Consider the following 27,768-nt stretch of genomic DNA (forward strand, 5'->3'; position numbering starts at 1 on the left):
TCAGCCCTCTCTGAAATCTGGGACCTTTCTTCAGCCATGCATTCAGTGACAAGTTCTCAACCACAATGCATCTGGGCATTCTTCTATTTCTTGGCTCACCAGCCTCTGTTCTGCAGGGTATTTATTTTCTCTATTTTTTTATCCCACTTTTCATTAATTGTTGTTTCTCAAAGTTCCTCTTATTCAGTAAAAAAACACACAGAGAGGCAGGCCCTACTGTCAGTCTTATAGCCTAAAAAAACAAGAATTCCAAGCCAGCCCTTCAAAGCCGGAAATTGCTGCTGAGCTATAAGCTATAAGCATCATACTTGAGACAGGATGTTCTTCCCTTGCTCTTGGTGACTCTTAATCCTTTTCAGACCTGGTGCCTGCAGTCAACCAAGTTGGGCCCTGACTGGACCTTCACTGGCCTGCCTCAGCTATAGAGCCACTCCCCTCTGGGACTCTGTGTGGTGTTTTAGTGGTGTGGGGGCAGTAGTGGTGCTTTTGATGAGAGCCAAGGTTGACTCCCATCCATGGCTATCCACCTGAGATCAAGTGATACCTTATTGATCGAGTGATCTGTTGAATACTCAAACGTCATATGGAAGGAGAAGAAAGCACTTTGTCCTAGGAAAAATATTATAAGGCAGATCGTTTATATTATATTATATTTACATGTCACAGAAGGAGGTGAGATCTCTTGAGTCTTAAATGGTAGCCTGAAATCTCCCAAGAACAGGGGTGATATTATCTGTGTAGAGTTTCTTAAATGCATGGGAAACACAAATTCAAAATATACTAGCCTCTTGAGTGTTGCATTGCTATAGAAAAGTCCCTGACCCTCTGCTCTGAAATTATAGCCAGAGGAAGAGAGAAAACATGTGTTCAACGATAAATCTTTTACAATTCAGTCTGACTGAAGGTGTCACTAAAAGATTTACTCATAAAATGTTCAAGTCTGGATTTGTTTAAACAAATAAGAGAATAGCTGTACTTTGTGATATGATTGTGGGTGCATGAAGAGTTAGGAAAGGGAAGCTTGTAGTAGGACAAAAGTACATTTCCCAAGGGGTTTGCTTTCTCTGGGTTGGGATGTGGCCATATTAGGTAATTACTATTGTCTCCCTGTTTCCACTAGGAGAATCTTTTTAGGCAGTCTGCTCAGTGAAGCATAAATCCACTTGGCCTCTGTTGTGCCTAAACTATGGCAGTTGAGACCACAAAGCCAGCCCTATGATGAAGCTGGATGAATCAGACTGTGCCAAACAGCAGATTTTGCTGGCCATAAGGAGCTGCAGATTGCCAAAAAGCAAATCTGATTTAGTTTTAACAAGTGCTATGGCAGCATTGGTGGATCAAAGCGAAACACAGGGAGATATAGTCTTCTGACCACCAATACCCAGACACAGAGCAAAAGTCACAATAACGCTTGTACATATTAAGTTAAAACAGTTGAATACAATATAAAATATAATTTACACTAAAAAAAAGCCAAAGTAGTTAAATGCATCTGGCTATTTTCATTAGTGTGCTTATGGCTAAGCTTTGACCAACATTTTTAGTATTTATCCTGCCCTCCAAATTTTGGGAAAACGTTGAGATGTACTGACTGATTCATGTCTGTGGAAGTTTTCTTTAGTTAAAAGAATGTGGTATTTTATTCTGTTAGTTTAACTTATTATTAGATTTTTGGATATACATAAGTTGTAAGTAAAGTTTTCACTTGTTATCACAGCATTGGTGGGGACATAGACAGGAATATGGAATTTTTTCTAATCATTTTGGCACAATCAGTGTGTGATTACCTCCGTATTTTACTACATTGCCTATTATATATAATCCCATGAATGGTTTTTATGGCACTGATATACACCCATTGCACACATAACATCTCTCTCTCCCCCCCACCCCCGCAACCCACATAATCTTGAGAGTGGCAGTAAACAAGGAGTCCAGCATTACAGTTGCAGGTACGATATATTAGTCCAGGCATAGGCAAACTAGACCCTCAAGATGTTTTGAGACTACAGTTCCCATCATCCCTGACCACTGGTTCTGTTAGCTAGGGTTCACAGGAGTTGTAGTCCCGAAACATCTGGAGGGCCGAGTTTGCCTATGCCTGTATTAGCCATTCCTTTCTTCCACTGTAAGGAGACCACCCTAATTTGCACCAAACCACATAAATATAGCTGAAACCATTGGGGTAACGTTATTTAAATTTCTAGTTTCTCGGGGCAGAATCAATGTTTGCCCTTGAGAGTGAGCGTATGTACATCCAAGTTTTTTCAAGTGTTTTCACTAGCCAAACCACAAACAAACCACTTTTTAAATTTCCTCAATCACAGAAAAAAAGTTTGGCAAGGGGAACAGCTGAAGAAAAAAAATATATGAGATGAGGAGAAAGCCCAGGTGCTTCCATCCACACACCCCCTTGGGGATTGTGGCCATCGTGTGTGTGTCAGCACGCAAAATGAACTGCCGTGACCAAATAACCCAAACTTAATAATGCATGATATAAGTCAAAATATATAGGATGAGAGACCTCTGTATGGTTACAGAAGGAATTTGTTGAAGAGGTGAAGGCCCTATTTGTTTGTATAGAATTATGACCCCTGCTTTCATTCGGAACATCCTGGAAGTGGCCCAGGATCCATATGAAGGGGGCTATTTGGCATCTAGTCTGCCGTCCTCCCCTCTCACGCTCACTGTATGTTTATGACAGGAAGTCAAAAGGTTGTCCTCTTTCTCTCAGCAAGATGGCCTCTGAGTGACACCAGGGATGCCATCAAGCAAGCAACATCAAAAGGCTCAAGACAGGATTCCTGCAGACCATAACTTTAGTTGGCAGGGATTTAAGTAGGCTGTCAAGTAGTAGCTGGGGGTGTCCATCTGGCAGTCTAAAGAGCGCTATGTCTGCTATTCCCTTAAAGTTGACTCGCAGTTAAATTTTTCCAAAAGGTTTGAAACAAGGAAGCTTGTTGACCATATACGTAGAAATTGGTCTTAACTGCAGACCAAATGGATGGCCCATTCTGCACCTCACTCAGATATTAATGAGGACTTTAATGCTGAAGAAACAGAAACAGTATTAAAATTTCGAAAGGGATAAGGAAAACAATGCTTCTCTCCAATGGAGAAAGTTCCACGTCCAAGCAAAACCTGGTTAGCTTCCATAGCAAAGTTACAGTTTCCAGATATTATATGTACCAAAGGCAACAATGCAAATGAAAACATAATTTTGTGTTTAAAGAGGGTGGGAGGGTTGCTGTCCTTGTAAGCAGATGCAACACTTTACATAGGAAAGACTATTTTGGGTTTTTTAAACCCTTGAAGGTTAAAGAGAATGTAGCTGACCTAGACAGCTTAATCATGGGGTGGATGAGGTTAAAAAAAAAGTGCAAATTTCATCTTTATATTTATTAAATTTGTCGCATATATACCCTACCTTTAAAGAAATTCCCAAAGCAGCGTAACAATAAATATCACAATATTAAAAATCAAATAGCATAATGTGCCTCAAGTGCCAACTGAAAAGCGAGTGTGCTTATGTGACGCTGGGTATGGTTTCTGGAGTCCAGCTCTTCCCTATCTGGGTGTTTCTCCTCAAAGTAGGCAGACCAAATAATTCTGTATTCTAATTTTGAGCAGGACTTTGAGGTTGGATAAATTAGTTGGCTGTGATGTACATTTTAGAGCATGTACACTGGATAGAACGTTTTCTCATCTTGAAATGACATTTTGATTGACTGCATGTCAAAGATGTTTGAAAGTTGGAGGTAAACTTAAGAACAAAAAAACCAAACCACCCTCTGAGAGCCAATAGAAGAAGAAGAATTAAGCAGTGGTCAAAATTATGCTATCGCTTTTGCTATTGTAACCCGTCTCAACTGACATCAACCAAAATATACTGAGCTCACACTTGTGTGGCTCAAAACAGAATTTGGCTATCCAGGCCAAATGTGACCAGCCAAATTCAAGTATAAATGTCTGCAAAGTTCAATAATTATTATGATTTCTATAGCAGATGGCCTCCGGGCTTCGAGTATGTATTTGATTTTCCAAAGGGAATGTTCCATTGCTCTTTTTTCTTTGAAAGCAATACAAACACAATGCCAGTAGTCTCAAATCACAAGCTGTTACAATTACCCTTTTATCTCTACACAGTGGTTAAGAAACAAAGTTTGGTTTCAAACCTTCAGTACATTGTTATGAATACTGGAGGGGAAAATGTTTTTAAAATAGTTCAGTGGTGCCCTTTAAAACCCATAAACTCTTATTGTGCCTCTTCTATAAGTAGCAAATGGCTGTGAGGTGTGTGCATGGTTTTCTTCTGAAATATTGCGGACTGTATAAGACTTTGTTTGCTTAATTTTTCAGTGGAACTGAATTTTTATGATCTGCTCATAAACCTCCTGAACATAGTGGTCTAAATGGAAACACTGACACAATCTTAATTACACTGGCTCCAGCATGATACAGTGATTAAAGTTTGTTTATTTTGCACAGGAGTTTGTGTGTGTGTGCGCGCGCAATTTCATTGTTGGGGAAAGTAATGGAAAAGTAATGTGGCAATGGAGACTATGACACTTTATTCCTTTGCTTCAGAACAACAGGTCCATGTTTTCAGTTTCAAACAATTTATTTATTTTAGATGAAGATAAATCTTGATACACTGAAGTTTCTAATTTCTACAAAATTGCAATAGCTACCCTCACCCCGTTGCATTCTGTTCACCCAATTGAGCTTATGTCATACGGGAAGCTCTGGGGTCTCCTTTTCAGGTAACCTGGTCCAGAGTTGTTTAAGCTTTTATATGTAAATAACATGACCTAAAAACTGGTGCAGTGACTCAAAGGCCAGTGCAGATATTTGACCACAGTGGCATAGTGTGGGGGCCATGGGGTTGGTTGACCCAGCCACAAAAATTCTTAACAGCGCAACCCTCGCTATGCCACTGTGCCCCAAAGGTGCCCCAAGACTGGGAGGGAGGTGCCTTCCTTTCCTAGTCTGGCAATGCGCAGAACACATGGCGTAAATGTCTCCATGACAGCCAGGTGGGCTGCGAGCAGGGTCCTCCCCTGCTGGGCTGGAGCCCCTTCTCACTGTCCACACTTTTTGGCACCTCATGTCTGCATCCTTCGCTTGCAAGCGCCACATGCCACACACTTTTCGAGCCATGACTGGTGCCGCTGCTGTGTGTGCCAGGTCATTGCTGCCGTGTGTGCCAGGTCATTTAGCTCCCTTCCCCCCCGCTTCGGGATGGAGGTGCCACAGAGTCCCCAACCAGGCCCCCATATGAGATCAGGCAGCCAAAGACATGGTGGGCTTCTGCTGGAATGTTTGGCGTGGATGAAGAGGAGGCCATGTCAGCCTTGGCTGCCAGCCGGACTGACGGGGCTTCCCGCGGGCACACTACAGAGAGCTGAAGCGGCTGGTGCAGAGTGAGGCACGGCAATAGAGGGGCACTGGTTGGGAGGTTGGAGTCTGCGTCTGGCACCACCTGGGAGGAGGTTGTGCTAAAAACTGGGGTGGGGGAGGACCCATGGCGATGTGCTAGCCCCCTTCCCCATGGTGATGCCACACCCCCTTTTGCACCTTGCCCTGGGCATTAGCAACCCATGTTATGCCACTGCAGGAAGGGGCACCACTCAATATCCAGGGCACAGCATTTTTCACCAACTGCAGCCTCTAGACCAGCCATGCGGGAAACCACAAATATTTGTCTCTGTTACTCAGAACTCCGTTTCTTACCTCCATGAGAACATCACTTTGGGCTCAGGGGCCTGGCCTGCATCCTCCACAGTAAAGCTAAATGTAAATACATCATTCAGCTTTTTATATAATCTTACGTTCTTTTATCACACTTTTAACTTCCCTGTCATCTAATGGTATAGCTATCACCATCATCGCAAGCTAGTTTATTGCTTTGGTTTTATTTGATTTCTTTTTGTTGGTCTTCATTTTTTTGCACTATACTCCTTAAGTACTTTTTATTTATTATCCCTTAATGTGGACTGTACTTGCATTTCTGTTGCCAAACTGTAAATGAAAATCAAAAGAAAAGGGCCTTTATGAATAACTTATTAGCCAGCAGGCTTTTCAACTGATACATTTCTGATGAAGCACAAGAGAGGATATGTCACTTTCCATAAGTGACTGTAAGTCATTGAGAAATAATTAAGTAAATAGCATGTGTCTCATAAACCTTTCAAATGAAAGAGCACCGACCCCAAAGCATGGTGGAGATCCTAGCTGCTGGGTAGGGCTCATATGGAGAAGAGTGTCCCTGCTGAGGTCCAAACATTTTAAAAATAATTTGTTTATTGAAAATATACACCCACCCAACTCAAAAGCATGCTGGAGACCACTGAGATAATAATTTACTTATGAATGAGGCTGTGTAAAATGTAAGTTCAGGTTGCACGGAGAAGTAGAGATTGGTAAGATCATGGTCAGATGAAGTAATTCTTTAATGTGAATGGTTAGGCTTTAGCCTATTCAGAAAGGTGGCTGGCTAGGTAATAATTTGGGTCAACAGGTATTGGACAGTGGCAAATTGCTTAGTAAAACAATAACTCCAGCCTTATCTATATAGCAAGTGTTGTGGAGCTTTCTTGCTTGAGTGGCCGTCACCAGTTCCCCAGTTGCAGCTTAAGCCTGCCCCCATTTCTGGACTTAGAAGCTGACTTAGCAGCTAGAAAACACAGATATGTGGCATCTTCATTTTATTCATTGCTTGGATTGGATTAGGACCAAAGGACCTGGGTCATTGCTCTTAATCCTTCATTGCTCTTGATCCTTATCCCAGAAATGAGAGACCCTTTTCTGTTTCGTTATAGAATGAAGTGAATTATGCAAAGAAGGTTGGTGGATCAAACATAGAATGGTGACCAAGCCCTTGGAAATCGAAAATTCAAGCTACTGAAAGACTAAAAAAGAATATTTCACCCCACCATAGCATTAATCTCCATAAAGTTTATCTTATTTAGGAATCAGCAAGTCAGGAAGCATTAAAAATAATTTAGCAAATATTACATTAGTAAGCTGGATGTGTGTGCTGTAATCCAAACTTTAAAACACCGGTCATCACTGAAGCATATGTTGCTGAACTCAATGGGATTGTCTCATTTCCCATCTCTACTTTTTCTTGGCAACATTTTGTCTCGATGGCACCACATTTCATCTCTCTCATTGCTGAAGATGAATTTCGACTCAAGATCCTGGGCCAAAATACCTCCAGCCTTTGGGATGGTCCAGATGTGATTCAGGTCCATCTGTATTTATCATGTGTTTTTTTAAGAGGCCGAAGCATAAACTGACATTAAAAGCAAGCATTGGTGGTATAAGTAGCTTTGGAAAGAAGGCCGGCATAAATCCTGACCATTTCTCTTTTTGCTGTGTTTGCAAAACTCACTTCTGGTCGAAGTGTCCTAGAGGAAGTGCTTTTTAAAGGTTTTGCTAAAGACTCACAATTCCAAACTTCTCCGGATGGAATTTCTGTTTCCCCCCATTTTAAGCAGTCTAATCTCAAATGTATTAAACTGGCTATCCAAATCTGAGGGTGTACATAAGTGAGGGCCATTCAGTCCTAAATTATTGTTTTTAAGAAAGCAGTAGTTTGCAGTGAAGCCTGGAGCTACAGGTGCTTTTGTCCCAGGGACTTCAGCAAAGCTTTAGCATAGGTAACCATTGGCCTGGATTACCATCTTAAATTTCTAAATTCTTGACTAATAATGAGATCCTGTGAGAGTTGCTGGAGCAGGGGGAATCCGTTCTTGTAGCAATTGTAGGCTGCTTGATATGGAAATGCTAGGACAGAACCTGTGTCAGCTGCTCATGAGTAGTTCAGACTTTGTTTATCCTTGGCAAAATTGCAGTGTAGTTCATGTGGAACCTATGGAGGGGTGAAAAGATAGGATCTTGACAGGGCAGTCCTATAATGTCCACTCAAAAGTAAGTTTCTTTTAATCGAATGAGGCTTATTTCCAGTAAACTGTAATCAGAGATATGGTAAATGGCAAAATAAAAGGCAAAACTTTGTCTCTTACTTGATAGATTTCATACTGTAAACCTGCAGGCGACGATTGTTCTTCTTGCCTCAATCATTGTGCAGCCCCTAGCTTTTGAGGTGCTCTACAAATAATGGCAATAATAGCTATTAATGTTCGCTCTAAGTGACATAAGAGGCAGGTGGTTGTGGCTCAAATAGAGGAGATCTATAACAAGGATTAGGGTTCCATTCCCATGTCTGCCTCTTTGGGAGAGAAGAGAAAGTTGGAATTCAATAAATGTAGCCATTTTGACTAATTTGCACAAAGCAATCTTGTGCGAAGCAACTTCTCCTGTTGTTTTGTGTGTGAGTGTTATTTTTACTAGTATTTTCATTATGCACACTTTCCTCTAATATATGCATCTTTGTAAACATTGATTGGTTGGAGAACTGCTTCACAAAATTAAGATGTGTGGATTTTTAAGGCTAGCTGTGTTTCGGTTCATATATTGCTTCAGAAAGTGTGAATTTGATTGATTTAACTTCAAATGCATATTGAACCAAACTTATCCTCCATCCCTAATCATGACTTAAGTTCAACTAGCTCAGTCTGGATCCAACTCAATATGTGTGAGGTACTTTAAATGCATAACATTGTTTCTTTCTCTGTGTTTTGTTTTTACACGGAATGTAAAATTAGTGGTGAGCAGGGCTAGTGCTCTCTGTTGCCGGAATCAGCACAGGTCCAGAGGAGACCAAAATTCCAGCTCCACTATTATCTGGTCCTTTAGTGGGTCATTGTTTGCCATCCTCCCAGGGAGACCCTTTCTCCCTAACAGATCCTTGGTGACTCTGAGCTTCTCGTTGTGTTTACAGCCTCCTCCACTCCTTTTTTTTTTTTTTTTAATAATTTTTATTAATTTTCCAAACATGTAATAAAAACAAACAACAAAACAAAACAAAACAAAACAAAACATACACACAAATAAACATGTATAATTTCATAAACTCATTTTCCTTCACCTTATTTCCCAGACTTCCCCATACCTCCCTTTTTCTGCATCCTTATTTTTCCTTTTTGACAGCAACCCTCCATTCAATTAATTAGCTCATCTTCATTATAATTCCCTTAAATTTATGATATACAGCTGCAATTCTCTGTTTCTTAACACCATAGCATCTCAGCACTCCTCAATATTACAACAATTTTTAAGGTATATTTTAAATTTCTTCCAATCTTCTTCCACTGTCTCACTCCCCTGGTCACGGATTCTGCCGGTCATCTCTGCCATTCCCATGTAGTCGATCACCTTCGCTTGCCTACAGCCTCCTCCACTCCTGAAGCCTTGGGGTGATGGGAAAGAATCAGCGATCAAGGCAGGATCTAAGTGGTTCTTTGGACCCTGGCAAGGATCTTTGAGATAGATCTCTTCAGACTAAAGGTTCCTCCAGGTCTTCAGTTGGAATGTAGTTTTCAGGGCCCCAATCCTCTTCCTCCAAATATTTCTCTCCAGGGACTGGATTGGATTCCTTAAGGGAAAACACTGAATTCTGAGTCAGGATGTTCCTTGGTGTAGGTCTTTGACTAGCCATGACTGTTCTGTTATAACCCAGTAGCTGTGTCTTTCTGGTGGCAACACTCTCCTGTTAAAGACCTCCAAGGAATGTCCACCAGCTAAACTCCCATCAGAAACTGGTTCTACAGCACAACTCTTAAGACCATTGTTTATGACTGTATTTGTGTTGGTGATAATGATAGTACTGCAACTATAATTAATTACTATGGAAAGTGTGTATATTTATTTGATTTCTGTCCCACATTTTAATCAAAATAGTGTATGTAAAATAGTACAATACAGTTATATTAGGGCTCCTTCCAGGCCATCCCTGCCCCCACCAACACTTGGCACTCTTCTGAGTTTTCCTCACCACTCTCACTGAGTTTTCCCAAACATTCCCCCCTCACAGACCACTTGCACATTGCTGAGAGTCTTGGTGAACCACCTCATCATTTTCCTGCTCATTGTAGCAATTGTAGTGTGCTGTGCTACTCGCTGCAAGAGTCCTCATTGTGTTTTTACTTTGAACCACAGGTCACAATTTGCGAACCTCTGCTTTAGGCCATTTGGGCTATTCCTTTCCCTTGATAATTAGATGATCTTTGTATATTTACCCCAAACCTGTAGTTTCTTTCACCAAACATTGCTTGGGAATATCATATCATTCATCTCCACTGATTTCCTCTAACAAGCTCTGAAATAATTTCCATGTCTGTGGCTTATTGTCTTCAGTTACTCTTACACCACGAAGTTCAGGACACCAACGTTGTGTATTTTTTTGCATGCAATTTTTGTCATGTTCCGGGATGCCCTGTCACAAGCCTCTGTTCTTTACAAACAAAAGACACACACAGAAAAAGACTTTTGCCTTGTATGAAGTAAATTTTATTGCACTAATTTAGCAAGATTCACGGCTATGGGCAGCAGTTTATCAAAACAAAATCTCATTAAAATCTGTCTGCACTTTGCTTTCTCTCTCCTTTGTATAATAAGATAGTGGAGCTTTCTGTGACCAGACAGTAACTTGTGGTAACCTGCGGGTTGTGTGTGCATACATCCATAGACCATGAATGAAACTGTTGTTAGCACTCTTAAATGTTGGCCTTGCTGTGCTAATAATGTTGGGAAGTTTCTGCTTTATCAGCAACAATGACTGACAAATAATCAGCCATTTTTGTGATGGGAAGCCCAGAATATCTGCTCTGCTGAAGAAGAAAATAAATTTCATGCAGAGAGACACTGCTGTATTTATTCTAATACTACTTCTGTCTGAAGATGACATGGGGATTGCATTTTCCTAATTACATTTTAGGATTTACTCATTTTTCCCACACATGCCCCAAAGTCAGTGAAGCAAAAGCATTAGTGGCTGGGCCTTTACATGTATAGTAACTTCAGTATTCGCAGCTCAAGAATATGAACACAAGTTAGATGCTGCTGTGTGGTCTGACCGGCATTTGCAAAGTGATAATTGCTGATAAGCACATGGTTATACATGCATTTACTTTAAAGGGACCTTTGAGAGCATCATAAATAAAGTACAGAAGCCCCGTCTTTATGTGCCTTAAATGGCTGAATGTGTGTGCTTGCTGTGATGCGTAAATTCAGCTAAAGTTGAAACGCTTTAGTTGTTGGGTAGAAAATATTAATTTCTATTGAGAACGTGGACTATTTAACAATTTTTAAAGCGTTAGCTTATATTTCATTCGTTGAACTTATATGCCACCTCTCTGCCAAGGCACCTAAAGCAGTTTACAATATCAACTTACTAAAACAAAGGGAGTGAACATAAAGTTGGTCTGGAAGCGGAGGGGAGAGTCCAGCAGGAGGAGGCACAGATGGTGCGTGTGGACTCAGACTAGTTCTGAAAGACAGTGACCTTTAAAAACAACTGATGGTGGAGGCAGAAATATTATTCACATAGTACCATAATGCATGTTTCAATTACATTCTGATCTCCCATACTGTTTCTAGGCTTTCAAAACAAAGGATGGCTACATTGTGGTGGGAGCAGGAAATGATCAACAGTTTGCCACTGTCTGCAAGGTAATAGTAATTAAAGAGCAATTCACAAGGTGGGAAGCTCAAGGCGATAATGTTGATGATTTCGCGAATCGCCTTTAACATAAGTCACAAGACCGTTTACAATAATACGATAATAACAGTACAAAAGGAAAAAGTCGGTTTTAGAACAATACAAATAAATATGTTGCAGGTGTATGATTCTAGTAAAATGTTTCACCGATGACTGGTTTCTAAATGAGCTAACGTGGAATATCGATTCTTACATAAGAAGCAGCAGTGACATATTCTGTTATATAACTTAGGGTTGCCATATTTCCAGAGATAAAAGTCCAGAAAAAGTTGTTGGGCTTTTTCCCCGGCAATCACTAGAATAAGAGTCTTTAAATAAATAGCTAGGAGACACATCTGAGATATTATTATTGTTTTAATATGTTTTGACTATGTGTACTTGCACACTAGGTTTCGGATGTGAGCTGCTTGTGTTGTTGAATTAGTGGAAAATGGAGATAGAAGAATTTCAGTTAATTAATAAAAGGCATGATGGACATATTTTACTCCAATTAATTAAAATTAAATTATTTTTAATTAATTGAATAAATGTGCTTTTGGATTTTACACATACAGTAAATGTTAAATGCTTTATGTAGAGAGCCCAGTTTTATTGATTATATTCTTTGATATTTAGTGTATGACTGCATCTCTCTCACTGAAGACCGATTTGCACAACTTTCTGTGATGATTATGTTACTGTATGCATTTCAGATCCTGAATCTGCCTGAAATCAGCCAAGATTCCAGATACAAAAATAACCAGCAGCGAGTGCTAAATAGGAAGGAACTTACGGAAATTTTAACAGCCAGGTACGATTTATAAATTTAAGCTTCAAGTGTTTATTTTTGCAAACTTGTTTGCAGTCATGGCTATTTTATTATGTATAGCTCATGTAGGCTAATATTAACTATGGGGTGTTATGTAAGTTTATAAAAGCATAAGATTTCAAGTATTCCACCAAATGGATGTCACTTAAGAAATTTTGTCTTAGGCAGGATTGTCTTCATTTGTCTTTAACTAGGTAAGGACAAATTTGTCTGTTTCTGGTCCCTCATAATAACATTCAGTTTTCACATTAATATGTGCCTTTAAAAAACAAGGACCCTCAAAACACATATTTCAAATGGTACTTTTTCTTAAAATAAGTACTTAAATGCAACTCTTACAACTAGCTATAAATGGCAGGGGTGCCCCCTATCACCCTTGCTATTTATTTCTGTCCTGGAGGTGTTGCTGAACTTGATTAGGAAGGACCAGCGGGTGGAAGGAATACAGGTCGGAGGAAAACAATATAAACTGAAGGCCTTTGCAGATGATTTGGTTTTGACATTACAGGAGCCAGAACCCAGTACAAAAAGAGCTTTAGAACTAATCTCTGAGTTTGGTCGGGTGGCGGGATTCAAGTTAAATAAACAAAAAACTAAGGTTTTGGTGAAAAACTTGACACCTTTAGAAATAGAGGGGTTTCAGAAGGAAACGGAGCTAAATGTGGTTAAAAAAGTGAAATACCTGGGGGTTAATTTGACTGGAAAAAATTTGAACTTGTTTAAAGATAATTATGAAAAATGTTGGTCTGAAATCAAAAAGGACTTAGAAATTTGGTCAAGACTGAAACTTTCCTTGTTGGGAAGAATTGCAGCAGTTAAGATGAATGTATTGCCAAGAATGCTGTTTCTGTTTCAGGCCCTGCAGATCGTGGACAGGGTGGAGTGTTTTGGAAAGTGGCAGAGGGACATTATGAAGTTTGTCTGGCAGGGCAAAAAGCCCCGAATAAAATTTAAAATATTAACAGATGCGAAGGAAAGAGGGGGATTTGCCCTGCCGGACTTAAGGTTGTACTATGAAGCTGCATCCCTCTGCTGGATGAAAGATTGGTTTTTGCTAGAAAACACTGATGTCCTAGATCTGGAAGGGTTCAATAATGCTTTTGGATGGCATGCATATTTGTGGTACGACAAGGTAAAGTCTCATAAGTTATTTAAAAACCATATTGTCAGGAAATCTTTGTTTACTGTCTGGACTAAATACAAGGACTTATTTGAAAACAAGACTCCGAGGTGGCTGTCACCAATGGAGGCTAAGGCCACAAAAATACTTAATATGGGGGGTGGTTGGGCAAAATACTGTGAAATAATAGAAAAAGTAGGGGACACTTGGAGGTTGCAGAGCTTTGAAAAATTGAAAGGAAAGGTGCGAGACTGGTTTCATTACGCCCAAATTTTAGAGATCTTTAAAAAGGACAAAAAAATTGGTTTCCAGGTGGAAAAATCAAAATTAGAGTCAGAACTACTTGAACCCAAGACGAAAGTGCTTTCAAGAATGTATAACTTGTTGCTTAAATGGAATACTCAAGATGAGACAGTTAAATCAGCCATGATAAAATGGGCACAAGATATTGGATACAACATTATGTTTGAAGACTGGGAAAGGTTATGGACCACCGGTATGAAATTTACGGCATGTAGTGCCTTAAAAGAAAATATTATGAAAATGATGTACAGGTGGTACATGACCCCAGTCAAACTTGCAAAGATATATCATCTGTCTGATAATAAATGTTGGAAATGTAAGGAGGCTGAAGGAACATTCTTTCACCTCTGGTGGACATGCCCGAGGGTGAAGGCTTTTTGGGAAATGATTTATAACGAGTTGAAAAAGGTATTTAAGTATACCTTTCATAAGAAACCAGAAGCCTTCCTCCTGGGCATTGTGGGCCAGAGAGTGCTAAAGAAAGATAGAACTTTCTTTTTATATGCAACTACAGCAGCAAGAATTCTTATAGCCAAATACTGGAAGGCACAGGAGTTACCCACACTGGAAGAATGGCACACGCAACTGATGGACTACATGGAATTGGCTGAAATGACCGGCAGAATCCGAGACCAGGGAGAAGAAGCAGTGGAAGAGGACTGGAAAAAATTTAAGGACTATTTACAAAAACATTTTAAGTTATATGAATGTTGAGAATTTGCTAAGTTTTGAAAAAAAACATGCTTCAGTATTGAGATTCGGAAATGATTGAAACTAAGTTATGTTTGAGAAAAGTTTAACTTTTAGAGTAAATAATTAGATGAAAATACAAATACACATGAAACAAGGTTTTAATTTGCTGATTGATTTTTATTGTAAAGAATGCAGAGATGGAGGATGTGGGGAAGTCCAGTTGATGTTGAAAAAGGATTTGAAAAAGTGAATCTTTCTTTACTTTGTAAAAAAAAAAAAAAGCTTTTGTTGTGTTATTGACGATGTATTAATGTTGTACTTTGACCCTGGAAAACAAAGCATTAAAAAAATATTAAAAAAATAAAAATAAAATAAATGGTCCGCCAGGCATCTTCTGTGCAACACCATATTGTGCATGTGGTCATCAGTGGGAGAAGTCATTTTCCTTTGGAAACATTCTTTATTTTCCTAGAACCTCTTAAAATGTTCTCAAAGGCCCCTGAGTCATCTCCGGCATGGAAGACAGTCTCATCTCCCCCATATACGTGCCCTCTCCAGTTTTATTTCAAACACCACTCTATGGGAGGGGGGTGGGGTGCAGGTTCATCCAATTCTTCATCCAAGTCCTGACGTGGGATTTACTGAAAGACAATATTCCATTTTTCATTTTTATACCCATAGTTGGCTGTTACTTGGTCGTCCCTGTTGCTGTCTCAAGTTCAGTTCTTCAGCTTATTTGCCAGATATATTATGCTATGTTAGCAGAGGTTCCACAAAATCCCTGGAGGACGTCAGATGCTGCCTGTACAGACCTATTCTGTACTTCATATGCTAATGGAAGAACATAATTTATTAAGTGTCATGTTAGTTTGAATGAATCTGGCACCCAATAAAGAAAGACCAATTGTAATATAAATCTTGGTCCGGGATCTTGGAGTCATATGTTTCCATTCCTGTTCCTTGTAATTTGGCTTGTATTAGCTAATAGACATCATTTGTGGAGTGATCACATTTTATATGGTAAATTTTGAAAGACAGGTTATGTGGGACTTGTTGCTGTTTCTTGGTACGAGCAAAAACAAAAACAAATAACCCCCTTATTCCTTGGAGTCTTTGCAACAGTATCTAAAACAGAATAATTGTGGAGAACAAGTCATCCGTCACAAGAAGAAAGCAGCAGAGTAGATTAATGCTAAATATCCTTTATGGGTATGCATCTGGCAGAGTTTCTTGTGGAAAAATATGTTGAATTGCCAGGAATGGCATGGCGAGATAAAGTTTATCTGCAGTAGTGTCAGCAATCACACTGGCCACAGTCAAATTTAATGCATTGAAGAAGTGAATTATCAGAAACTAGAAGTCGGATTAGATGTGAGGTTCAGCACAACCTGACTGCGCATGATGCATCTACCTTGCTAAAGTTAAGCAGGTCTGGGCAGAGCATGTGTGGAAGGATGCCTAGGAATCCCACATAGGCTGCCTTGAGTTTCATGAGCTGCTAAATACATAATCAAACAGACTGTGAAGCCCCCCTCTCCTGCTGAATCCCAGGTGCTCTCAGGACGCCCACCCTGCTTGCACATGAGGGGATACTTAATATGGGAAACCCATGTGATCTTGAACCTCCCGCTGCCTGGCAGCTATACTCATTCGTGAGAAAGGCTTCAGGAGTAAACCCTGAGGAAAAATCAGCCTTGCAAAACAACAACAATCTTTATTATGGTCCGGAGACCCAACAAATCGTTACAAAGCAATACACAATTCATACAGCCTACCTCCAGGTTAAACAAGAATATAGGAATCATTGGTTCCTGCAACCACGGATAAAAACTTTGCCACTGCTAATGTTCTAGCATTTGTCCGGTCTTCCAATAGGAACCTGACATAGTGAGCCTCTGATTTTCCCAGGAAAGGTACCAGCAAGGGTAGTATCAGTTCAGCCCTGGCCTGCTCATATTTTGCACAGTGCAACAAAATATGTTTTATGGAATCGATGTCTTGAGCACACGAGCAAAGTCTGTCCTGGTAGGGAACTCCTCTCAACCTGCCATCCCACCTTGCATTTTCCGGAGAAGAAAAGGCTAAGGAGTAACCCTACACAAATTTGGAATGGAGCCCCTAAGGCGTCTTGTATGCTTCCTTCCGCCAACTCCTGCAGCCAAGCTGGTGCCAAACGTCTTGCTCTGCTTTCCTTTGGACCACATCAGCGATGCTGAGAGGCAGTCTTGTCTTCTGGGCGGCACAGGACTGCCCAGTCTTTCACCCCGGAGAATTCACTATAGGTGCTGTGATTCTCCAGCAGTTTGACTTCGCCCCTGGAGGTGTACTCCATTGTTTCCTGGGACAGACACCCCCAAAAATGTGCAAAGTTTCTGTGCAGTCCTATGATTTGACCCACCATGTGGTAGCTAGCTACAGGAAGTCTTCAATTCCTCCTGCCCTTGTCTGTTCTTCCCTGTTGAGGTGGTACTGGACAGCTGACCTTTCGCTGGACCAGTTTTTGCCTTTGGGTTTCCCTTCTGCTTTCACTTTCCCCTCGGTATTCCTGCTGCTTCATGAAAATCCTCCTTGTCTCTTTGAAGTTCTCACTGTTTCAGTTCAGCTGTTCTTGCCTCTCTGCCGGCTCCACAGTTTTGAGTCTCTGCCTCACTGTCACACCCATATTCCTTCTGAGACTCCTACCCAGCCACATCTCCTCTCTGTCACTTCCTCTCGCTTGCTCTCGTCTTACTTTCACATACCCACATGCCATTTTTCTGACTCTTTCTCTCATCCCATCAGTGTTCCTCAAACTTGAGTCCCCAGCTGTGTTGGACTACAATTCCCATCATCCTGGTCCTGCCAACTGGGGACCCAAGTTTGAGAAACACTGGAAGTCATGCCAGGTCATTAGTTCTGCTTTTGTTCACTCCTTTTCCCTCCACTTCTTGCTACTGCCTCCACACATTGGGGTGCTCAGGATACCCCCCCACCTCCACAGCCTTGCTGTTCTTTCATTTCATTTTTATTTATTTATTTATTGCATTAAATTTGCATACCACCCTTCACCCAAAGATCTCAGGGCAGTTTGCAGCATAAAAATACAAACTAGAGCAGGCATGGGCAAACTCGGTCCTCCAGATGTTTTGGGACTACAACTCCCATCATCCCTAGCTAACAGGACCAGTGGTCAGGGATGATGGGAGCTGTAGTCCCAAAACATCTGGAGGGCCAAGGTTGCCTATGCCTGAACTAAAAATACAAGATACATATCCTTCTTCAGTTCAGGCACCTCCACATCTCTGGCGCTCTTCCTCCATTGTCTGATTTCCGGTCCACCTCTCCCCGCCCCCATATTAATGCAATGTGGCCTAGGCAAGAAAGCCTGGACAAGGCAGCTCCCCAGCATCCATCCATCCTGCTCTGCTGCCACTGCCCATCACACAACGATGCCGCTATTTCAGCCTCCGCAGTGTCAGAGGCTGGCGAGGGAAGTGGAGGGAGGTGGATGCCCCAGGTGAGCTGCTGGGGATGGGCAGGGCAGGGCAGCTCTCCAGCAACCATCGTGCTTTGCCATTGCTGCTTGCCACTCCTTGTCGTCTGTGGCTGAGGCCAAAATGACAACAGCAGCGTGAGGCAAGCAGTATGAGCTGAGGGCAGGGTGAGGTCTAAGGGCAGGGGCACAGTTTGGGCAATGAAATATGGAGAGGGGGCATGGTTTGGGTGAATTGTAAGGGGGTTGGCAAGGTTTAACGGGAGGGGGGTGGCCAAGTGTAAAGAGAGGGGGCTTGGCACGTTGTGAAGTGAACAGGGGAAGCAGCTTCTAGTTTACATACACATAAAGGTAAAGGTAAAGGGACCCCTGACAATTAAGTCCAGTCGTGAACGACTCTGGGGTTGCGGCGCTCTTCTCGCTTTACAGGCCGAGGGAGCCAGCGTTTGTCTGCTTCCACAGACAGTTTTTCAGGGTCATGTGGCCAGCGTGACTAAGCCACTTCTGGCAAAATCAGAGCAGCTCACAGAAATGCTGTTTACCTTCCCGCCGGAGTGGTACCTATTTATCTACTTGCACTTTGACATGCTTTCGAACTGCTAGGTTGGCAGGAGCAGGGACCGAGCAACGGGAGCTTACCTTGTCACGGGGATTTGAACTGCCGACCTTCCGATCGGCAAGCCCTAGGCTTTGTGGTTTAACCCACAGTGCCACTTGCATCCCTTTACATACACATACACATACACATACACATACACATACACATACACATACACATACACATAGTAATTGTGTATTTTTTTAAAAAAACTGCCTTGAGCATGGTTTTACATATAAAGGTAAAGGTAAAGGTACCCCTGCCCGTACGGGCCAGTCGTGTCCGACTCTAGGGTTGCGCGCTCATCTCGCTCAAGAGGCCGGGAGCCGGCGCCGTCCGAAGACACTTCTGGGTCACGTGGCCAGTGTGACGAAGCTGCAGCTGGCGAGCCAGCACCAGCGCCGCACACGGAAACGCCATTTACCTTCCCACTATAAAGCGGTACCTATTTATCTACTTGCACTTAGGGGTGCTTTCGAACTGCTAGGTGGGCAGGAGCTGGGACCGAATGGCGGGCGCTCACCCCGTCGCGGGGATTCGAACCGCTGACCTTACGATCAGCAAGTCCTAGGCACTGAGGTTCTACCCACAGCGCCACCCGCGTCCCTCTGGTTTTACATACACGCATAGTTAAAACCATGCTCAAGGCAGCTTTTTATAAAAATACACAATTACAGACATAACAAAAGTAGTCATAAACAATAAATAAAGCATGCAAAAGTACACAAGCAAACTGAACAATGTTCTCACATAAGTCATAGCAAAATCTAAAATAAATATACTGTTACTGATATTATTTTTTGTTACGCTTCCCCTCCCCCACCCCAATAAAACCCGAAACAACCAGCCCAGGAGTCTGTTCAGCAGCCTTGGCTTTTGTAGCTGGAGTCAGTCAGGGCTGTCCACTCCCAGCCCAGGTGGGAAAGACCTGCAAGGCAGGGAGCAGGTCTTCCAGGTCTCTGGCCTCTTCAGCAGCCCCAGTTTTTGTAGTTTATACATAAGAGCATAAGGGGAGCCAGCTGTCTTTTCTGATGAAGCATCTTAGAGTGCTTCAGCTTTTTGCATATCACGTTCATTATTTTTGACAGCGCATGCCTGGATGTTCCCTATTCTTCAAAGATCTATTCTTTCAAATCCAAAGTGCAGCCTAGAGAATGCTGATTGTGGAAAAGTTCTTTGGCAATATTTGTCACAGCATTTACAGACCTTGTGTGTGTGGCTGCCTGTTTCGTTGCACAATGATAAAATAACAGACACATATTTGGCAAGGGTACATTTCCAAGCGCTTTGATTCAGACTGCCTCAAAAAGGGCAATGTAAAAGGTTGTTTAAATGTTTGCTTTTGTTCAGAACTGTCTGTGAACTTCATCTAAACAACTCCACATAGGGAGGAAGAAGCAGGAAATGTCTCTAATGATAGGAACATGATAACGAAGTAAGATTCTGTAAATGACCCCAAGGAGGCAAGCAAGTAAACCAAGGAAATTTGGGTTGTTCAGGATAAGTATAGTATATCATATGCAAAACCGGATGACCTTGGGACAAATATTACAATCATACAACACATAAATATGTAATCAATGTTGTTATCTGACTAACAATTGCGGTTTTTAATTGGGACATGTGTTTCAGATGTAAAGGAGGAGAAAACTTTGCAAGGCTTTGAATTGGATCTTTGTGTTTAAAAATAGACCTTTTCTCGTGCATATGTCTCTTAACCACATCACATCTATCTTTTTGTTGTGAAAAATAGACGTGAAATAAAAAAAATGTGAAGCTCATTACAGTAATTAAGAATGGGAGGAAATGTACTGGGTTTTATTGAAACTGCTGATAATTTTGGTTTGCATCACTGCTGGATTGCATCAGAAAATCAGATACAATTGTAAGACAGTCTAACCATGATTTTTGCCCCAGGGCTTAGTCTCTGTATTTCTGAGGAACATGTGCAGAACATTTTTACTGCATTATTTACTACTTTGAGAGAAACTAGCTTATATATATATTAAAAATGCTGGCTGAAATGGATAGTTCAAACCGCATGTTTCCTTATTCCTAGGTTTTTGGAAAAAGAGACCACCAAATGGCTAGAACTCTTTGAAGGTAGTGGTGTTCCATATGGTCCAATCAATAGCATGCAGCAAGTGTTCTCGGATCCTCAGGTCAGTTCTCTTCGATAAACCTTTGAATGCTTGTTTAAATTTATTCACGTTTGCTCCTCTTCCATTTATCCAACCTCAGTTGATGCTACCGTACAAATAATTACGATGATAACAAAAGTAGTGGCACAGTATAGCAAAGAGATAACTTACTATAGACATTTTAAAAGCCGAATCCTAGGAAATCTTGACTCTGTTTTGTATTGTGTCACACAGTTGGTCTATTAGATCCTGAGCCATATCCTGACTACAGTTCGATGAACTTTCAGGGCATAGGGAGTTTGCTCTGGAATGGCATATTCTCTGTGAGTGGGCAATTTGTCGTTCTATATCTAATAATACAATTTGTTGTGCTTGCTGTGGGCTGGGTACTGGACCCTTCTGGTCAGCAGTGCTCAACATGATACATGCTATTCATTATATTTGTGGTCAACCTTATTCCAAAGGCTCAGCCTGGGTTATCTAAATGTTTTCAGGTTTTTGTAGCAGAAAAAGTAGAATCACTGTATGTTAAGTTATCACCATCTGAAGTAATGGAAGCAGAGGCACTGTCAAATCTTTGTAGTTTTATATAAAATTGCAACAGGTATGTTTAGGTACATAAAAACTGATATCTCTTTTCTTGAGGTGCATGTTATTCAGATGCTAAAACCATCCAATTTTGACCTTAAGATATTGTTTTTATTGGTCTTTTTTCTGTTATTCCTCTGGTTTCAAAAAGTTACAATTCCATTGATAAGAAGGCATTGACTGAAATATTTCCTTTTTTGTGTGTTCAGAAGTTACTGAATACTGTCAAGACAGTGATTGGTGAACACTATCCCACTGAAGCCAATAAGATTAACTATTCTATAACCAGTAATATTTGTTAACTGTAGAAGTGAGGCTGTTGTCTGCAGATTCTCCACATATGTGCAAATTCTCCACATATTGCGGCAAAGTAATCTGTTCTTTAAAAAGTCCGTGCCACACGATGGGACAGTTCTATACAATAAAGGCTGTGAGTAGACTTGGTTTCAAATGTGAAAAGTTTATGGACAACTTGCTTAATAAAGCAGTAACTTTAAAAAAGAGGAAGCTGTGCCCATTGCTGAGAAGGTCAGGTGAGGCCATGGGACGTCATGCTTTTGTTACATGCTGGATGTCTATGTCACATTCTGTGTGGGTTTCCCCCTGAAAAGCACGTGGAAACTTAAATCCATGAAAGTTCTGCTGGGTCAAGTGCTGGGATCATGTGCCCCCTTTATTGAATTAGTTGCACAGGTTGCTGGTTTGCTTTCAAGTGCTGATGGCTGTCACCTTTAAACCCTAAATGGCTTAGGACTGAGTCACTTGGTGAACCTTCTCATCCCATGGAAGTTTGCCTGCTCTTCAGGATCTACAGTGGTACCCCGCAAGACGAACGCCTCGCAAGACGGAAAACCCGCAAGACGAAAGGGTTTTCCGTTTTGGAGGCGCTTCGCAAAACGAATTTCCCTATGGGCTTCCTTCGCAAGACGACAGCCCATAGGGAAATCTCCGGGACAGCGGGGAAGCGCGTCTTCCCCACTGTCCTCGGACCTCCTCCCGCCGCCCGGCTTCGGAAGGCTGCTCCGAAGCCTGGCAGGGGGGCGGAGAGGTTTTTTTAAAACCCCGGGACAGCGGGGGACTTCTCCGCTGTCCGGGGCGATTTTAAAACGCTGCCGTCTCGGGGGAGCAAAGTCTTTCGCCCCTCGCCCGCCTTCAGAAGAGGTCCTGGACCTCTTCTAAAGGCGGGCGGGGGGCGAAAGACTTTGCTCCCGCCTGCCTGCCTTCCCGGGAGAGCGGAGAACGCTCCGCTCTCCCCGACGGCTTTTGAAGGCAGGCGGGGGGGGGAGCAAAGACTTTCGCCCCCCGCCCGCCTTCAGAAGAGGTCCTGGACCTCTTCTAAAGGCGGGCAGGGGGCGAAAGACTTTGCTCCCGCCTGCCTGCCTTCCCGGGAGAGCGGAGAACGCTCCGCTCTCCCCGACGGCTTTTGAAGGCAGGCGGGGGGGGGGGGGAGCAAAGACTTTCGCCCCCCGCCCGCCTTCAGAAGAGGTCCAGGACCTCTTCTGAAGGCTGGCGGGGGGCAAAAGTCTTTGTCCCCCCTGCCTGCCTTCCCAGGGGCTTTTAAATCGCCCCGGACAGCGGAGAAGTCCTCCGCTGTCCGGGGCGATTTTAAAATGCTGCCGTGGGGGGGGGGGGAGCAAAGACTTTCGCCCCCCCCAGCCTTCAGAAGAGGTCGGGGGACAGATTGTCCCCGGACCTGGTCTGAAGTCGGTTTCCATAGGAACGCATTAATTGATTTTCAATGCATTCCTATGGGAAACCGTGCATCGCAAGACGAAAAACTCGCAAGAAGAAAAAACTTGCGGAACGAATTAATTTCGTCTTGCGAGGCACCACTGTATCACTGTTGCCTTGTTACTTGTGCCAAATGGAAGATTTTTTATTTTATTTTTTAAATTGTGGGATCCATTTGGTGTCCTTACAATCACAGGAATTTTTTTTTTAATCCATCCCTTAATGGAAGAAGAGAAGTGCCTTTTCTTTTTTTACCACCTCCCCTTCCCACTGCAGCCTTCAGTGACACCCCACCTCACTTTGCTCCAGAGAATTGGAGGACTCTTCAGAACATGTTGGGGTGGTGGTGTGGGGGAGGCAGAAGGATGTTAGGCTGCGCAGAGACAGAGGTGTCTCTCTTGCTGGTATCCTATGAGGAGGGTGAGAAGGACAGGTGTGATGAAAGTTTGCAAATAGGTCAGCGCGACATCAGAATGGAAATGTTGGGAGACGGTGGGCTGCAATTCGTGGGACAAGGGAATGCAGTGCTGAAGTTGCCTGTGGTCTGCAGGAAAGCCAACTTTCTCGCTTTGTAACTTTCACAGGGATTTAAGCTGCGGCTTTTGAGCACTTACAGCAGGTTGGTTTTACAAGTGTTTTGTTAGAGGTTTATTCACATGGTGGTGCTAAATTAGTGATTATGCATATGTTCAAAGGACTGCAAAATGTAAACCTTTTAACACTGCGAAAGGTGATATTTAAGGATCACGCTGGGAGGAAGACTGGCTCCTTAAACTGAACTTTCAGAAGTTCCTATTTAAAATTTCACATGCAAACCTTTTAACTTTCTGTAGTGGCTTCCTTTTGTTGTGGTTCACATCAGTTTCTAGTCTTTATGTTAAAGGCTCTTTCCCCCGATAATAATTACAACCTCATTTTCTTCCTGTCTTCTGCCAGTTAATGTTCCCCATCATTGCTCCTTTTTCAGATCAGAAGAGCCTGGATGCAAAGGCTCTCTGGTGAAAAATCTGTCCTCGGCAAGCGGCAGCCCATGTCTGCAAGGCCACAGCTGTTCAGTGAGACACGGAGACACGGGTCTGCCAGGTCATCTAAACAGACATTTATAGGGATTGTTATTTGAAATGAAATGATCTCTTTGTTACTTAAAGTTGATACTTAATCAACTGGATTTCTCTTCACAGTATTCTTTACACCTAAGCATTTTCAGAATAGTTGTTGCTCATACCTCTGCCGTCCCCCCGCCTCGCCCCCATTGCAAAGATGAATTTTATTGCACACTGTTTTTAATGTTGTTGGGTTATTATTGTGTGCCTTGAATTTTTGTGGATACTACTTTGATTTCTTTTCTTAAAAATACTAAGCTGTCTATAAGTATCTTAAATAAATTAATCAAATAAATTTTATAAAAATAACTCACATGGGAAACATGATTTCTTTTTATTTCTATTAAAAAGTATTTCTCACTTTTCAACCCAAAGAACTCAAAAAGTGATGTCTAACAGTACAAAAATGTAATAAAGGGCAACATTTTAAATACCAATACTAAAGATAATTTAAAATTTTAAGCAGCACTGATCAGCTACAGAGCCAAACAGGGCCACTGAAATTAGACACTTTTCAACAAAAACTGAGTAGGGAAAGGAATAGGCAAGCCCCCTGAGAGAGTTTTAGATTCTGGGCACCACAGCAGAGGTGGAAGTGGGGATCTGAAGCAAAAAGGAGCTCTTCACATCAGTTGTACTATGCTGCATCTTTAAATGAGAAGCCAAACTGTGTTGTGTTATGCTTTTGTTGAGGTCACATAAAGCAAAGAGCTGTTCTGACCCCCAGCAAGTAGAATGGTGGTGTAGCTTCCTTTTTAATAATAATCTCATGATTATGAATACAGCTGCCACTTGTTTAAAGATGTTGGCTAAGTCATGAGTCAATTTTATTAAACACATTGCAATTGATTATATTGCAGATGTTGAATGAATTGTTTTACTGCTTGATTTAAGATTTCTAGATTGGAATCCGTTTCTTGGCATTTCCTTGGTCTGCAAGTCCATTGGATTTCTCTAAGTAGCACCAAGTTTAATATGAGTAGAAATTTCTTAAGACTTGAAGGAGCAGCACCTGCTGCTGTTTTTTGCCCCATTATATCAAAGTCTGGCTTATCACTATAAAGTGGGACAGGCATGCTTTTTAAAAAACAATTAACTGGGATTTAAATGGCTTATCAGACTTCCCCCTCATTTTTAAAAACAACCTAGTACTTTCTGGTTTTCTCATCCCGGAGTGTTACAGAAATGGAGAAGTATCTTACAGGGGGGCCATACAATCTACCGCCCCCAGAATCATATGAACATTCATACCTGCAGTTATTTCTATCTGTGCAGGACCTTTCTACTGAGCAGCTGCTAGCCTTTAACCTTGAAATGGACAGGCAACGTCATTTGCAAAGTCTTGTGGATCAGCCCTGAGAAGGAACATTCAGACATACAATTGGCCATCAGTATGCTGGACCATCAAGAAGGCTGATCGCTGAAGAATTGATTCTTTTGAATTATGGTGCTGGAGGAGACTCTTGAGAGTCCCATGGACTGCAAGAAGATCAAACCTCTCCATTCTGAAGGAAATCAGCCCTGAGTGCTCACTGGAAGGGCAGGTCCTGAAGCTGAGGCTCCAAGACTTTGGCCACCTCATGAGAAGAGAAGACTCCCTGAAATACCCTGATGTTGGGAAAGATGGAGGGCACAAGGAGAAGGGGACGACAGAGGACGAGATGGTTGGACAGTGTTCTCAAAGCTACAAACATGAGCCTGACCAAACTGCGGGAGGCAGTGGAAGACAGGAATGCCTGGCGTGCTCTGGTCCATGGGGTCATGAAGAGTCGGACACGACTAAACGACTAAACAACAACAATGCTGAAGTTGTACTGTTTTGGGAGAACTGTAGTAATGTACCATTTATTAACATTTCAACCGGAGTTAAGCAGCTTTTTCTTCTGGGTTGCAGCTTTTTCCTGTTTTAGGTTTAGAGATTCACCAAGGGGGGGGGGGGATAGCAGTCAAAATATTTGAAGAGAACAATTTATTTTTGGTTAACATATAAACGAGTCACTATGTTTGTAGAACTTCTTTGCAATCAGGAAAATTAAAGTCATGCTAGCCATTTCCATGCAGCTTTTTATAACCAGGCAGTTTTCATTCATTTTTTTTTTTAAATCCTCTTTTTAATCAGGCCAAGATTGTGCAGGAAAGGAATTCCCAATAAGTTTTAAACACTTCCTAGATGATCTCAATATGGTCAGAAATACTCTAGGGAACTTGTGCATGACATATAATCAGGAATTCTGTTTTTTAAAAATAACATAAACAAACTATTGTTGTTGCTTTTTAAAGACATTCAGAGTAAAATAGACACTATTTTGTTCTTTCCAAAAGATGTAACAGAAGAAAACCCAAACAAACAAAGCAGGTATTGCGCAGGGCTGCAGCATCAAGATGTTTAGTTTTCAAGTATGTGGAATGCAGGCAGATGTCTTGATCTCCAAAAAAGCGGATTCTTTTACATACCAGTCTATAGTATCATGCATTTTGGAAGAGCCTGTGGAAAATAAATTAAGAAAATAACACAGGATATATCAACAGTGTCTCGTTTTGATCCAGATAGATTTTGGGCTGTGTGTTGTTAGATAGTCATTGCCAGTCTACTGCTGTGATCTGCACATTAAAAAAAAGCTATAAAATGGATAGACTTTTTGTAACAGTGCAGTTAGACATGCCACACAAGTAGAGGATATCAGGTGTGAGACATCACCACACTGCATCACTTCTGAGAAATATTGGGAGGGAAATAGCAGATCTGAACTATCACAGCTGTCCTTGATTCCAGTTCATGCCAAACACCTGCAAGCTCTAAAAGGATACCAAAACAAAACCCCACCCTGTGGCGGGCGGCCAGCCCTCAATAACACTTCCCTGACTTCACATTGCCATAAAAAATAATTTTAACATTTTTTAAAAATAAAATAAAATACAGGAACCTTGTTCTTCCTCTCCCAGAAGTCCAGTTTAGTTCCTTTTAGCCACCCTTCCAAAGAGGATAAGTACAGTCCAGAAATAAACACACAGCTGAAGTAGTGATATGTTTGAATGCTGAAAAGTATCTCCTTGTTTTCATCTTGTGTTATTACTAGGAAGTTACGAAGTTACTTGGCTTTGCTACTTGGCTGAATCACCTGTTCCTTTGTCAGGGCACATCTGTATGGCAGCTGCCCATACAGATGAGGAAACAGGGGACCTACCCTTGGAAAAGGAAGGCAGTTTTTCTCCCTCCCCACTCCCCCATCCCATTGGCAGGAAGCAAGAGGTCACAACTGTACAACCTTTGCTGGTAGCCCAACCACTGTCTGTGTATGTGGAATCTATGGACAGCAGATACACAGTCTTGTAACAGCCATAGACGCTTTCCACATGGCAGTGCTCTCACCCTGCATGCTGTCTTCCTTTCTGGAGTTTGTCACCCCAGTCATCTAGTTCAAGGCACTTCATGGACATGAAGCCCGAATTTTGTGTGCTGAAGGTCCCAGACTTCTTGGAACTCCACTGTTTTAAAAAGGACCCTCTGTTACTATACCGGTTTGGGGCTGGGTGGACCAATAGTCTGGCTCAGTATAAGTGCATCCAGTTCCTATATCCTATAGC

At 41.9% G+C, this 27,768-nt stretch overlaps 1 protein-coding gene across 7 annotated transcripts in view; it reads left to right on the forward strand.

Moving 5' to 3' along the window:
• The window catches only part of SUGCT (succinyl-CoA:glutarate-CoA transferase), a 287,447-nt gene that overhangs the window by 90,537 nt on the left and 169,142 nt on the right, over nucleotides 1-27,768 (forward strand). For 6 of the 7 annotated variants that reach the window (XM_077916528.1, XM_028750513.2, XM_077916531.1 and 3 more), the window contains 3 exons: nucleotides 11,506-11,577; nucleotides 12,319-12,416; nucleotides 20,680-20,782. In XM_077916528.1, coding sequence (XP_077772654.1) covers nucleotides 11,506-11,577; nucleotides 12,319-12,416; nucleotides 20,680-20,782 — 273 coding nt within the window. Of the gene's footprint in view, nucleotides 1-11,505; nucleotides 11,578-12,318; nucleotides 12,417-20,679; nucleotides 20,783-25,458; nucleotides 26,811-27,768 lie in introns of those variants that run through there. The other variant, XM_077916529.1, reaches the window with a different exon arrangement.

The sequence above is a fragment of the Podarcis muralis genome, chromosome 12 (assembly GCF_964188315.1).
Source record: "Podarcis muralis chromosome 12, rPodMur119.hap1.1, whole genome shotgun sequence".
NCBI classification, from domain to species: Eukaryota; Metazoa; Chordata; class Lepidosauria; order Squamata; family Lacertidae; genus Podarcis; species Podarcis muralis.